General features: G+C 37.8%; 2 protein-coding genes across 3 annotated transcripts in view; one reads left to right on the top strand and one right to left on the bottom strand.

The window, feature by feature from the left end:
- The first annotated feature begins 258 nt into the window (after nt 1-258).
- LOC146459039 (U3 small nucleolar ribonucleoprotein IMP4-like) lies at nt 259-12,951 on the top strand. 2 transcript variants are annotated; one of them, XM_085089862.1, is made up of 9 exons: nt 259-723; nt 3,273-3,381; nt 3,667-3,750; nt 4,362-4,471; nt 6,967-7,099; nt 8,054-8,208; nt 9,149-9,243; nt 10,976-11,046; nt 12,392-12,951. In XM_085089862.1, exons 1-9 carry the CDS (start codon nt 385-387, stop codon nt 12,496-12,498), a joined length of 1,203 nt encoding a protein of 400 aa, XP_084945988.1. In that variant the 5' UTR covers nt 259-384; the 3' UTR covers nt 12,499-12,951. The 2 variants fall into 2 exon arrangements, with proteins under 2 accessions (XP_084945988.1, XP_084945989.1); XM_085089863.1 differs by lacking the exon at nt 259-723 and adding an exon at nt 3,141-3,176.
- A 1,996-nt stretch (nt 12,952-14,947) lies between these two features.
- Nucleotides 14,948-15,586, bottom strand: part of LOC146459033 (uncharacterized) — a 52,077-nt gene continuing 51,438 nt past the window's right edge. Inside the window, exon 2 of the mRNA XM_085089710.1 lies at nt 14,948-15,566. The gene's annotated coding sequence lies outside the window, so the exon portion shown is untranslated. The remainder of the gene's footprint in view (nt 15,567-15,586) is intronic.

Below are 15,586 nucleotides of genomic sequence, written 5' to 3'. Positions count from 1 at the left end.
CTTGAGAAAACACTCGGAGATTTCGGGCGATCAAACACGGATTTTCAGCAAACAATGATAAAGTTAGTTTACTTAATTTTGTTTTCGTCGACGGTATAGCAAGTCTCTCAGCTTCACGAAGCCAAATAAAATCAGTTGCAAGACGGGTTGAACCACGAGGAGGAAGAAACCAACGAGACAGCCCGTGGAAGCTTCGTAGTTGTTGTAATCTAGTAGCTCGTAGATGTACGGCTGGCCCTGGATATTTGTACCACCCAACACCCAGTACACCACAGTAAAACCAAGGTATATAATGATGTACATTAGCGGGTAGATGAAATGGAACAGGCGGACTGGGATGGAGCACAGCATTGTATCAATCAACATGAACACTGAGTTGAGCGCATGTTTGGTGATGTTATTTGCGTCAACCGGCTCGTCATCTTCGTACAGTACGGTCCAGTACCCCACGGTCACCAGCAAACCAGCATTAGCACTGATGATGTAAAGAAGCCACAGAAGTTTGTGCTGAAACCGCAGGGCATCTTCCTGGTGGGATACTTCGGTTGTAGCGGGAAGTGCAGCGTCTGTGCTTTCGGTGTTTTCATCATCAGGTTCCATCTCTACTTGGACATTCGTTTCTTCTTTGCCCGAGTTAGTACTGGGGCTAGACCTCTTGTATTCACAGTAAAACGCACCAATCGTGAACGCTGTTGCACGAAGGAAATACAGGTTGAGAATCAGGTACGTCCAGTTTGTCAGGAAAATGAACAGTTTGGCGCGGTAAAGGTAAATGTTGTAGATCAGCCAGGCAAAATTGTAGCCAGTAATTATGACGCGATAGCAGAGGAACACCGGGAGGGAAAGCCACTACAAGAAAATCAATCAATCAATCAATCAATCAATCAATCAATCAATCAATCAATCAATCAATCAATCAATCAATCAGTCGGCCATCGAAAATGAAATTATAAAAAAAATTTATTTCTTCTAAAATGCAATTCTATTAAAAGTGCAGTAACAAAGTTAATATGACAAAATAATAAGAAAAACCAAACACGCTTAAAGAAAAAAAGAGAATAAAAATATACGAACAAAAAACCAAAACAATTGACACAAAAACTGAAACAAAAAGTAAAGCAAAGCGAAAACTTAAATGTTTCTGAGAATGGATGCATCAAATTACCCAAATTTGTTTATTCTAAAATGCAATTCTATTACAAGTGCAATATCAAAATAATAAGAAAAACCTAACAAACACTAATTAAAGAAAATAAAACGAATAAAAGTATCATGATAAAAAAAATCAATTGACGCAACAAATAAAAGTAATACAAAAAGCAGAACTTAAATGTTTCTGAAAACAGATGCATGTAAAGTAACCATTCAGAATCTGGATTCCTATATTCGCGTTAAATGACCACTGATATCATGATCTCCTGCTCAAGTAAAATAATTACAGCTGGTGGGAAATGTCAAAATATAGCTGAGACTGGTGTACTCAGTGTAAGCAGCGAGGTATTTCACAATACTTTTATTGCTTATCTCAATTTCATTGAATTGTATCTTGTATATATTTTATATCAATTTCTACTGTAGCGTACGTTACATAATTTTATATTTTCATATATTTTGTTTATTTTACATAGGACCATAGGCTCACCCGTTTTATCGCTGTCACGTGCTTCCCTCTTAAAATAAAGTCTATTGTATTGTATTGTATTGTACAAACAAATTGTACCACAGCCGTACCAGCAGGTTATCGGATAATTTTTCTTTCCTCGGAAATGAGTCTCCGATTTGGTCTAAATTTATGGCAAACCATAGAAATGATCACGAAACCATGTTTACCCTGAGGTTGCCGCCCGCTGTTTTCTGTTTCTTTGCATGTAGTAAAATTGAGTAGTTTTGCGTGCGTTAGCATGAAAGGGCTGAATTATTTTGCACTATCCTCATCTATGTATTATTTTTTTGTTAAGAAACGTAAACGCTAATCTCACGTTTGCCGTTTGCCGTATAAAACGTGATTCAAAACCTTTCTGATTAATAGAGTGATCTACATGACCTTATATGACTAAACGAATGCACCTGTGAATATCGGTCGTTATTTTTCGGCGGGCGAGAAGCGACGACCGGAAATACGTCTGCTGCTCGCAGGCTAAATCGAAAGGTATCATTGAGTAGTTGCTTCACTGAAATCAGCTTATTAGGATTTAAGTGTGCATGAAATTACTTTTCCTAAATAAAAAAAGAAGTGAACTCGAACTTTAGCAAAATTAACGCCTTTTGGTTTTGGAGGGATAAAAGATTGTTTTAGGTACTAAACAGCAGCTCGTGAGTTCGAGGGGACGAAGTTCTTCTCGTAAGATTTTCTGTCATTTAACTGAATGTTGAGCTGCAGCTGGTCCGAACTAATCAAAGGCTTTAGCGAACACAAATACCGGTAGCTCTTGACAGGCCCTGAAATGTCAGATCCGGAATACCGGAAAACATTATTTTAAACATTTCACTTACATTTAGTTCTTCAGCCGTATTCGTTCAAATTTTTATTATTGCTACCTTACCCGTAGACAATTTTATCCTCTTCGTTTGACAGGATGTCTAAGAGCCGTATAAATATAATTTACTCAGGCGAAAATTCATGATCAATGCTCATTGTTTATATTCCAAAGCAGTTTTGCTCGCGTGAGGTTTTGTCAGTTTAGTGTTGATACTCACCCTTGAATGTGTGAAATCTCTCACAGCCGGATGCCAAAGTTTGAAATTCCTCAAGCGAAATTCATCTCGACACATTTTGCCGCTGTTAGTTTTCCTGTAGCACCCAATTAACCACAATCACGATTTGTTTCGCTGGGAGTCGATAGAGCGCAACAGTTTAAATTTATTGCTGATCAAGTCCGGGGAACCAACTTCATTAAATATGTATAGGTTTCTATGAGTAGTTGTTTTTTTTTGTGATCGCATCAACGCGCAAATGTCACGGAAAAGACATGGCTATTAAAAAAATTCTGAATATAATTTATTCGTAAAGAAAAAAGTGCAAATGAAAATGTGTGATACACTTATCTTCCCAAATATAAAAAGAATCGGTCAAAAAAAATTCCTTGAACAAAAATATTCGTGGAAATTTAACAAAGGCCTGGCTGCTAAGGATGCTCAACCCGCTAGGGACCGGGACGAGCTAAGAATCCAAGATGGTGGGTGATACACGTGTTTTTATTTTGCTTTATGATCAAAGATGTTTCTCGGTGTTGTTGACTTATCAAGAACATTTGATCTCTTCTTTTAAACAGCTTAGGAGACAGGCGAGACTTAGGAGAGAGTATCTTTATCGAAAATCGGTGGAAGAGAAAGAAAGATCGACTTATGAGCGAAAGAAAAAGTTGAAAACGGCGCTGGAAGGTTTGGAGAGGAACAGTTGCATTTGCTTGTAAAATACGCAGTTTATCTAAATATTTACGAGAAGAATGATGATGCTCTTTATTTTTAAATCTTTTCTTAAATATTTTGTTATTTCTGTGAAAAACAAGACTGTTGTGCAATATATTACTGCCCCCAAAAATCATCGTGGGAAAATAATTGTGGTGATCCGTTGTAAGCTCATGTTTTGTGTTTTGTAGACCAACTGTAAGCTTACCAAAGCTTAAATGTAATCCTCTGATTTGGAATTTTTTTCCTGTTTATTAGAGGGTAAGCCGATTCCAACAGAATTAAGGAAAGATGAGGCAGCACTTAGAAAGGCCATAGAATTTGATGACGAGAAACACGAGCGTAAGTTATATACATGTATACATGCAAGACTATACATTCCATTTTCAGATTTATGGATTGAATGGAGCATTACTGCTTCATTGTGGATGGTGTCATGGTTGCCATCCCAAAAGGATTTGTTAGAGTTCCTTGTTTTGATGATGCATGTACAAAGAAAAGAATGAATTATGATCTGTTGGTAGAAGAATATCAAAAAAAAAATATTGCAGCTATCAAAATGTCAGATTTACATGTATCTGCCATGAATAGAAAGTATATTGTTTCTAACACGCAAGTATACAAAAGTCTTGTGTATTTTTTGAAACTGTTTCATTACCAAATATTACCAAACCCAATCTATCAAAATCTAACTCAATCATGCATGTATGTAATTGAATTTGATTGATGAAACATATGATTTGTTTCAATTACTTGCAGTTAGAATGAATGTAAGGAAAATCCATTTGAGATTGGTCATGGTGCAAACCAATGACTCACCAGTGTGCTGACTTCAATTTCTTAAGTTAGATCCATCATATTTACTAGAGTATTTGGCTTCCACTACAACATACAGAACTGCTGCCTTTCTTATCCTGCAATTATTTTCAAAATAAATGTTTGTCCATTATCAGAGACAGGAAGCCATCAAGATGACGAGTATGCCTGGGCAGGAGTCCAGGATCCCAAGATAATGATCACAACTTCTCACAATCCAAGCTCAAGGCTTAAACAGTTTGCTAAGGTAAACAGAAGGCATCACATTACTTTGCTTTGTGCAATTTGCCAAATTCATGTTTGAGGTGGAAAACTGTCGGATGGCAAATACACCTTAGTAGTGTTCCAGATAAGAGAGTCAGGCCATCTGATAGGGTGCGATAAAAAATCTGAAATTGTGCGATATTTTCAGGGTAGATTGTGCGATAAGAAAGGACTATTATGCGGTAAATTATGCAAATTATGCAATTTTTCCCTAAACTATTTTAAGCTTGTTTTCCCAGGATTCTGAGAAAGTAAACCACTTTTATGCTGCTCTAGCGACGATGTTTTCATAAAGGGACAAAAAATAAGCAATTATGACACATACAGTACCGTGCAAATGTAAGTTGACAGTCCCTTGAAACTCGAACTTCGTCACTAGATCCTCGAAACTCGAAAGGTTTGAGTATCCAGGCGCGAGTCGAGTGCATCAACTTTCAAGGCAGGGAAACAAAGAACTTTTCGCGTGATAAGTTTTTCACACGTCTCATCCAAGGCCACAGTTCAGTTCCTTTCTACAGAAACCAACTCTGCGACACAGCCAACTGTGTTTGCGTTTTTGTTGGAGCGATGTGCGCACGTGTGTGCACGTGTATGATCGTGATGGAAAGAGTTCGCTCTTTAAGCGTTTCTCGGTTTCTTGCCGATTACAACCAAAAGTATTGAGCGTTTTTAATCAAGAAAAATGCTGTTTTTGAAGTTTTGATTTGAAAGATTAAGGTACAATCAAGCATAATTTTGTGCATGCAGCGTAGTAGTTTAGCGGGGCTAAAAGCGATCGTGCGTGTTTCCATTCTCAGCTTGTGAAACAGCGGCCGAAAAAGCCGCAATCTTTTAGTTTCGCTTCCTTCACTGTTAAAACTGGGTTTAGTGAACAGGTAATCCATTCATCTGTCAGAGGAAGACACTGTTACAATCTGAAATCAGTTGATAGAAAATGAAGAAAACGTGACATTGCCTTTTGAGATGATCTCAGTGACAATTATGCAAATTGGTAACACTACACCGAAGATGTAAACATTCGCGGCAGCTTTCAAAGTCTGCTAAAAAAAAAAAGCGAACGGCCATGTTGAAGTTTCCCCGGTTCCTTGCCGAATTTCACCGAGGTATTATGCACCGCCTTGGTTAGTTTTTTGTTGTTTCTTCTGCAGAAGGATCATATGTGATGGATTTGTATCAGCAGTCCTGATTGGCTAACTCAAAGAGAAGAATTGTTTGCGTTGCACCAAGAGGCAATTCTTTAAGAGTGAAAAAACTAGCACCAGGCCCCAAAACTGCCAAAAAATGAAAATGACGCGTTGAACTTCGATTGTTTGTGAAATCGATGGTTTCAGAACGTTTCTTGGGCTTTTTCGAAATTTAATCGTCTTGAAACTAAGTGCAGATGCGTAATTTTTTCAGATAAGGCATTTATTTATGGTTTTTATTTAAGAATTGTGCAATTTTTTGTGAATTGTGCGATTTTTTATGAATTGTGCAATCGGATGCATGCGATTTGAGGTCAATTGTGCGAAATCGCACCATCGCATCATATCAGATGGCCTGGAGAGAGGTCTCAAGTCAAAAAACCCGAGAAAGCTGGCTTCCTGACCCAACAAAATGAATGGTAAACTTAAAGGGTTGGTTATCAAAGACAGTTTAGACAGTGTTTAACAAAACCACGTTCTAAGCCATTTTCAATTTGCCAACAGTCATATCTAAACATTGTCTACTGCAGATGGTAACAAGAAGGCTTTGCAACCCAGACTAGAAAACTATTTATCTGCTTGAAATAAACCACTTATAAACAGATTTGGAGGCCCACTGATTGTCTTAAGCCGCAGCCTAAGTACTGTAAGACTCTGTTTACATAAATGGCCCAAAAAGATTTGGAGAGAACCAATGCCTATTGACCCTCAAAGTTCACTGACTCCCTTACTTTGAAAGTTATCTGGAACACTGCCAGAATGTGGAGTTCCAGAAAATATCCATACTCCCCCCATGGAAGGTCCCCCCCCCCCCAAGAAATTCCAGTGTAGCTTCATACATGTACTTTGCTTCTAAAATTTTGACTTTTAACATCCTCACCTCCTAGGAATTTCCAATGACCTTCCATGGGGTAGTTATTTATTTTTTTCTTGAATTGCGCAATGGAAAGCTCATTTGATATCAAGCTGTTGAAGATTGACTTTCCATGTAAAATGAATCCGCTCATTTTGTCATCTAAAACTTGATTTATTTGGTGTATCTGTTTCAAAGGATCTAGACTCATTAATATGATAGAGAACAGAAGAAGAAAAAAATAATTCCATTAATACCAAATCGATAATAGCCAAACTGGTGCCATTGATAATCCAAGTGTGATACACATGATTACACTGTGTCAGTGAGATTACACCTGTAGGTATGCGTGCATTTTAGCAGGGGTGCACATGTATTTCATGCAATTTTTGGTTTACTCGTTTCTGATCTGTCACACTGTATTTTTAATTCATGTTGAAGGAGCTGAGACTAATATTTCCAAACAGTCAAAGATTAAATCGTGGAAACTATGTGCTGAGTCAGCTGGTTCAGGCATGCAGAGCCAATGAAGTCACTGATCTGATACTCGTGCACGAACACAGAGGAGAACCTGGTATGAAAAAGTAGATTTAATTTCAATTACTGGTAGCTTTGTATTACTACACACTGTAAATAGTTGATAAATTCATTTATAATTTATTATACTGTAATATCTATTTTTGTTTTTAAACCTTTTTTTTTATTGTTTATTTATTTTTTGGTGTTTCAAGGAATCATTTATATATCATTTATTATAATATAAACAAAAAGTTGAAGTACTATATAATTTCCACCCGAAAGTAGCAAAGCTACAGTAATTGGGTCGGGTGGGAGTAAAAAGATAAATACACCAAGACTTTCAAACCAGAAAAAGGTAAAGGTAAAAAAAATTACAACAATATAATATCTTTAGCAGAAAAAAATTATACAAAACAATAATTATAGGCAAATAGATAAGTGATTTACTATAACAGAGTCACGATATCACCATCAAAGTTTATCATGTATTACTTTTGTGTGGACAGATCACGGTTCTGCTGACACCCATTTAGTCTGCAAAGTCATTATTTGCGGTGTTGGATCTCTTTATAGGCTAGGGTCTCCAGCTCAATTCTTTTCAAAGTTGCATGTTGCATTGACAACTGTGTATGATGCATATGCATCTAGAAAAGCTGCCAGTGCATTTTCTTTTCTATTATTTTTTCTCCTTGCCGTAGTGACCAAAACAGTTGTGGCTAAATGAGTGCTGCTCCTTTGTTAACAATCCATTTGTAAGTTTCTGCAAACCTCATTATGATGGTCTAAGTGCAAATCTTTTCACAGGAGAATTAGTTTTGTTTGCATATGAATGAAAACTGATTAACCACACTTTCATAATGAGGTTCAAAGCAACTCGGAAATGGCCTATCGATGAGACGTATCTTAGTTTATATTCATCATAGTCTGACAGTTTTATTGGAGACTTGATAAAACCTTTCAGCAAGGCTGATTGTACATGTACATGTATGTTTATTTTTATTTCTCACAGATGGGCTAGTTGTGTCACACCTCCCATTTGGTCCCACTGCTTATTTTACGCTGTCCAACACTGTAATGAGACATGACATCCCTAAAATTGGCACAATGTCAGAAGCATATCCACATTTGATATTTCACAACTTCAGTTCAAAACTTGGTGAAAGAGTAAGTTTACCATTGTTTGTTTGTTTGTTTGGTATTAATCCACGTTTGCAATAATTATTGATGTACGTAGACCTGGGCCCAGTTGTTTAGAAGCCAATTACATGTAAGTTTAAAGCCGCCGTTACACGTTGAAACTTTTAGCTGAAACTTGTGTGCAACGGCGCTGCGAAGCAAGTTCCACGAAGTGGTGTTACACCGTGAAACTCTTGTTTTTTCACCACTGCGACTGTTGCGAGACGTTGCAGAAGTAGAAAGCTTTTCTACTTTTCGTGAAACTTGTCTCACAACAGAAGTTCGAAAAAGTTTCACGAAACCAACCATATGCATGTTACATGGAGCAACGCCTGCTGAAACTTGTTTCGTGTCGCCATTGCACACAGTTTCAGCTAAAAGTTTCAATGTGTAACGGCGGCTTTAACCAAGGTTTTCATCTTGGTTGTTACAGTCAACCCAGGTCACGCGTGAACAGTATTTCCAAGAGTGAAATGAACATTCGAATTTCTCTTTGTAATGTCCGACGCGTGAATGGAATGTTGGACATTTCTCTGGAAATTGTTCCGAAAAAGACGCATTAACCGAAAAAAAAGATTCAAAATTATTGGGAAACAATTGTTATTCTTGAAATATTCAATTTTGCAATGTAAAGAAAAATTCATAGTTTAATACCGTTAATAAGCTAGGGAAATTTATACGGGAACTCTGAAATCTCATTGGCGATTTTCAAAACTGACATGTAAATTTCAAAACTCCGTTCAAATTTCAAAAATATCGTTCACGCGTGACCTGGGTTGACTGTAAAAATTTTTGAACGCCAATTTTAAGCAAAATTTACTAATGAGAAAAGTCTAAGTCAAAACTGTGGAACAAAAATCTTTAGTACATGTATGAACTCATTAGTATGAATTAATTAAATGTTCTATTACTTGTATTTTTCAAACAGGTGAAAAGTATATTGAAATATTTGTATCCAGTTCCTAAAGACGACAGTAGAAGAGTGATCACATTTGCAAACCAAGAGGACTATATTTCATTCAGGTACATAAACAACAACAACAACACATCTTTATTTAATACACTTATGCAGTATCTTTTACAGGAATACACAGCCCACATATTGCAGGGCTATTTGAGGCGGGCTGTGTAACTTAATAATAATTATAAATACATGTAATTATTATAAATGTAATTATTAATTTAATAATTTATAATTATTACAAATAATTGTAAATAATTATTATGCAGTCTGTGTTATTTTTATAGGAAAAGTTGCAGCTGAATAATGTGTAACTATGTGAAAAAAAAAAATTTAGCAAGGGCTATTGGAATCCAAATAGAATTTGGGAGTAACCACACATTTTTTAGAGATAATTAAACAACTTACAATACAGTAATTAATTCTAAAAAGATCTACAATGCGTACATGTAGCAATGTATGGCAATTCGTTCCAAATTGAAGCTTAATTATTTCTGAAAAATGCCGGGTTACCCCCAATTTTGTTTTTCAATTTTGATAGCCCTAGGCTAAGTGCTAAGATATTTTTTTCCCATATACTACTGTCATTGGATTAGTAGGCTTAATTAATGTTGTTTCTAACGTTAACAATAGTCAGTGCAAAACAAACATTTTTTAGTTCTAGTAGGCACCTTTTTGCTTATTTAAGAAATTTGAGTCTCTCAGACCATCTCAAGATGCACAAAACATATATGTCTGCATGGTAGTTACATGTAGTGTAACTTAATTTTCTTCTCTTTTATTTCCTTTGTTTTAGAGGATAGAGGTGGGGGTGGGTGGCAGGGAGGAGAGGGGGGGAAGTAAATAAAACAAGGAACCTCCAAAAGGAGGGTGGGGTAGGGGGGTGGGAAGTTAAAATGTTTAAAATATCACTGGGTGGTAAGAGTCCACCAGCCCCCTTCCTACATGTTTTTTTTTTAAATGCACTATTGCTAAACTGTACATGCTGCAATTGATGGTTGTCAAATAAATACAATTATATTTTGCTAAGGACTGCCAGATAAGACAATTTTGCTTTTTGTACTCCAAAAAGTATGCATCTCTTAAAGGTCAAATTCCATGGACTTCATGGTCTCGATGATGTTGACCATGAGGTCCACGCAATTATCATTGAGGGGCTTGGAGGTACATGTATAAAGAGCCTGTGTCCAATTTAAGGTATTTTAATTTTTGGTACGGAAAGGATACAATGCAAGTCTCAGTTTAACTTAAGTAATGCTCTAAGATTTCCATGTAAGGATTTTCATGTAAGGTGCGCTGTAGCTTATCTTTCCAGATACTGCCGACCAGTTAGCTCACTTGATTGAGCATTGGACTACCATTCGGGAGGTCGTGGGTTCAAACCCCAGCCGGACCAACACTCAGGGTCTTTAAATAACTGAGGAGAAAGTGCTGCCTTTGTAATGACATCTGCAAATGGTTAGACTTTCTAGTCTTCTCGGATAAGGACAATAAACCGTAGGCCCTGTCTCACGACACTTCAATGTTCATAGCCCTGTGGGACATTAAAGAACCCAGACACTAATCGCAAAGAGTAGGGCATGTAGTTCCTGGTGTGCTGGTCTGGTCTTTGTGTTGTTTCATGATCATGATTTCATGGGTTGGGTGGGTGGGATGAGGTCACTTATGGACATATGCTGAAGTATGTAAACCGCATTTGAATATTTATATATGAATAGAAAATGCAGTATATAAATGCACTACCATTACTATAATTTGACCACTTCATGTATGGGTATTTGTATTTTCCTTTAGGCATCACACGTATAAGAAAGTAGATGGACAGATTGAATTATCAGAAGTAGGGCCAAGATTTGAAATGAAAGGTTTGTTTTGTGAAGATTAAGCTGATCAATTCTTTGCTCTTGATAGCATAAACAGGGTTTGTACGGGTCATGGAAAACCTGGAAAGTCATGGAATTTTAGAATTTCATTTTCCAGGCCTGGAAAGTCATGGAATTTAGGTGTAGCAGTGGGTCATGGAAAGTCATGGAAAATGATGTTTGTAATTAAAAAGTACATGTCCAAAATAAATATTGGGGTTTTTTTTTGCGAAGAAAATAGTAAAAACATACCCAAAATGAAAGATGATTGCCAAGAAAATGGTCAAATTTAGGTCATGGAAAACTTGGAGAAGTCACGGAAAAGGTCATGGAAAGTCATGGAATTTCAAATACTCAAAAGAGTACAAACCCTGCATAAAGGCTAAGCATTAATTTATGTGGTGTAATGTACTGACCAATTCAAAACTTCAACATCCCCACCTCCCCTACTCTGCACATTGAACTTTTGAAGATTGGCTTCTTTATCCCACAACACGAAAGAAGCCATTCAAATGCCCTAATCTTGTGTACTCACATGCTTCTCCTCCTGGCCAAATTTTCATCTTCAATTAGCTGTTAATGCTTAGTAGGTAGAGGTAAACATCCTTCAAAAATTGTGCAGTTCCAGAAAATATCCTTACTCCCCACAAGGAAGATTTTTTGTTTTGCCCCCCCTCCCTCCCCATCCCTAGGAATTTCCGATGACCTTCCATGGCGTGGGTATGGATTTCTTTTTGGAACTGTACATTCCTTTGAACCCCTCTTTTGAGTGAGCCATCAGCTCATAACTTAAAATCCTCCACTCTCACAAACAACTTTTGGTGAATTTCATTGTGCATGTCTTGGGGCGACATACACCGTTTGCAACGACAATGTACACTGCTCTGATAATTTTCGATACATGAATAATATTGACATTATGAGTGCTTTAAAGACTTAGGAGATTTAACCTGCCTTAAGGGAAAGTGTCATGGGGTTTTTGACATATTTTGTTAAAAATGGTGAAACAAGACCTTCACATAGCTACAAAACAATTCTAGAACGCAAAGAGAGGAAAGAAAACAACTCAATTCTTGAAAGGAACAACTCGTTACCTGTTCTAGCGCGTTTTGGAAAATGCTAACTATTTTGAAGTTTCAATCCATTCTGACCTACTCTGTCTCTGGCCAAAGGCACTAATCGGCAGTTTTATTGCACTGGGGTGAAAAGTTATAACAAAACTAGTCTAGACAGTTTTTTTGGTTTTTGTTGGCAGACAAACATTGTTGGGTTTTGAAATGACGTCAAATTCACGTGATACTTCCCCTTTAACGAACAGTTTTTCAAAGTAATTATTTTTTTCCACCAGTTTATGAAATAAAGCTTGGAACCGTTGATCAGAATGAAGCTGACACTGAATGGAGATTACGACCCTACACGAACACTTCTAAGAAGAGAAAAGTGCTGAGTAGCTAGTAAGTTAGGTCATCTGGGTCGCGTATATTGCAACCAAGCAATTTTTTGTTTGGGTGAAACAGTTCTGGGACAAACACAGGCTTTCTAGGAAGAGAAAGGTGTTGAGTAGCTAGTCACAATGCAGTTGATTCATCTTGGTCGCATATATTGCAACCATGCATGTTTTGTTTGGGTGAAGCAGTTCTGAGGCAAGCAGAGGCTTTCTGGGAAGAGAAAGGTGTTGAGTAGCTAGATACAGTGCAGTTGAGTCATCGTGGTCGCATATATTGCAACCAAGCATTTTTTATTTGGGTGAAGCAGTTTTGGGGCAAACAGAGGCTTTCATCCCAGCACTGGTTAAGGACTGTAGTAAAGTCGGTTTTCTGTACATCATTCAACAGTGAGACAGATGAAGAATATTCGTTCATTCCAGTTCGTGGTTATCCGTTATCTAATAAATTGTTCATCAAACTGTCTTTGTTGTACACTTAGATAAAGGGATTTCTTTCTAAAGAAACTGTGGTGCTGCAACAGCATTGGCGAGAGAGTGGAAACAAATGTTTGCCATATTTATCAACAGAGTTGACAAGGTAATTTGGCCATCGAAAGATTTGAGTGTTGAAGTTTCGAGCGTTAGCCCTTCGTCAAAGCCTTCGCTTGAAACGTTGACCAGCACTCGAACCTCTTTAGTCGGCCAAATTACGTGGTGAACTCTGTTGATAAATCCAAACATGTTGTACGCTTGCTTGACTTAAGGAATCTTCATAGAGTTTCTTCAAATTACCAAATTTTTTGTAATGGTTCTTTATTATTGTTCACACCTCAAATACTTCTCCCCCACTCTACTTGTAAGGTTTGACGTGCTTGCTTACATTAATGTAGCGGAGTTTTACTTGAGCTGACGTAGAGGACTTCCTAAAAAGTATAGTCGCGGGAAGGAATTCCTTATGCTGTCCGGCACGCTCCTAAACCTAGTACACCAACATGAAGCCTTGCTATGCAACAACCATTAATTATTATTATTATTATTATTATTATTATTATTATTATTATTTCAATATTCTCTAACCTAACATGTACTTAACAAATAGATTCCATTTTGCCGTGCGTCTGTACTCTGATAACGCGCAGATGACGTCAAAACGTGGTGAGAACAAAGAAGTACGCTACAAGCCCCAGGCGAGTAGCGTGACCGCTGATGTTCTCACCACGTTTTGACGTCCTCTGTGCGTTATCAGAGTACAGACCCACGTCAAAATGGAATCTATTTGTTTTATACAATAACCAAGACATTTCAACACATTTCGTGAGCGAGTATCGCGTTGCCTGAGCTGAGTCAAAACTTTTCCAGCAAACTCAGTTTTAGACTACTACACACAAGCAATTGTGATCTTCTAAATTAGAGTATAATCCGAAAGAATTTCACTAACAATTCTTTCAAAACTAACCTTTATTCCAGAGAAAATCCTGACCCAAAATATTACAGCATGCAAGTCGCTTCATTGCAATTTGAAATCGATTACTCGCCATTACCGGATTTTTATCGGCGGCATATTTCGAAAAATATTTGCTTCGTTTCCACGTCACATCAAAGCTCTAGCTTTCCTATCCTGGTTGACGTCACCCTCAACGGTCTTTGTCCAAATATTTTATTGGGCAGTTTTCCTTTCCTGCGAAAATTTGCCTGTTTTTGTCCGCTACTCGCAAAAACAGTTTGCAAAACTTTGTTGACCAGTCGCACTGGCTGGACTCTAGACTCTGATCACGTGCGCCGGTCACACCACTCGATGACGTCAATCGTGCGTCTATACTCTAACCACACACTCCTCTAGACCAATCAAAACGCGAGTTTTACACAGTTCATTGTATAAAACAAGATACTCTACACTATTTACAGTATGTGCCACGGTATTTACAAGGTTACGCTTAGATAAATCAAGAGTTTGTAGTGGGTACAAACCAAAATCAAATTAAATACTAGTAGTAATAAGAACTGAAATAAATAGGGAGCTTAAGCACAAATGTTCGTGAGCCACGGATGGCAACCGGAAATCGAATTCTTTCCTTTTTGGAGCGTCGTGACGCCATCACGTTTGTAACGTCAAGCCACAGACGTCCAAGAAGAGCTTCTCCCGTCCGTTGTGAGGAGCAAAAACGCGCCAAAAAAGGAAACAGTCGACTTCCGGTTGCCGTCCGTAGCTCGTCTGTGCCTAAGCTCCTTAATAACTGTATTTTAGCACGATAAAATCAATCAGCGATGCTGGTGTGGTTGTGCATTTAAACAAATACAGTCGACTCCTGATAACTCGAACCTTCAAGGGAAATTGAAAAACGTTCAAGTTATCGGGAGTTCGAGTTATCGAGGGTAAAATAATACAGAAAATGACCTGAAAGGAAAGGAAAATTGGTTCGAGTTAGCGCGAGGTTCGAGTTAGCGAGGGTTCGAGCTATCGGGAGTCGACTGTAAATACAAATGCATACGACTGTCAGGTCTGCAGCTCAACATGAGCTTAACATGAGCCCGGTAGCCTGGGGCGGGAAAATGCGCTGAGCGTCTTAAATTTTTGCAGCCGCACCTAACTAATCTTCGGGGGAGGGGGATAGGCTAATCGGCAGACCCAACACTGTTCCAAATATATTCGCGACAAGAGAGTCTCAACTGTTACGTACTGCCATCACTGACTTAGATTACATTTACCTAAACTTATACATGTACCATGCTGTAAACTCTATTCGGCAAAGATAAGCGATAAGGAAAGCCGGCCAAAACGTCCCAGCTAGCACAAGCAGTCCAATTGGGCTACAAATAAAAAAAAATTAAGGCCTGTGCATAGTTTGCTACGGCGCATACGTTCTGCGCATCTCGGGATGGTCCCAGAAGCTCTACTTTCTTAAGGACCGTGCCAACTAATTCAAAGGGTTTTTTCCGCGGATTATGACGGCAAAAGAAAATCAAAAGACACGTAGCACTGACGACATTTGATCTATCTAGCTATTGGCAAAAAAAGTTAAATGTTAATAGTGGAAATGCACTTAGCTACCCAAAGCTTGTTTACAGGTATTTCACTGAGAAATAACGACAAACGAACCTATCGCATTCATTAACTTT

The sequence above is a fragment of the Pavona decussata genome, unplaced genomic scaffold (genome assembly GCF_977016875.1).
Source record: "Pavona decussata unplaced genomic scaffold, jaPavDecu1.1 SCAFFOLD_223, whole genome shotgun sequence".
NCBI classification, from domain to species: domain Eukaryota; kingdom Metazoa; phylum Cnidaria; class Anthozoa; order Scleractinia; family Agariciidae; genus Pavona; species Pavona decussata.
The sequence above is the reverse complement of the archived record's forward strand: the minus strand, read 5'-3'. Positions and strand labels throughout refer to the sequence as shown.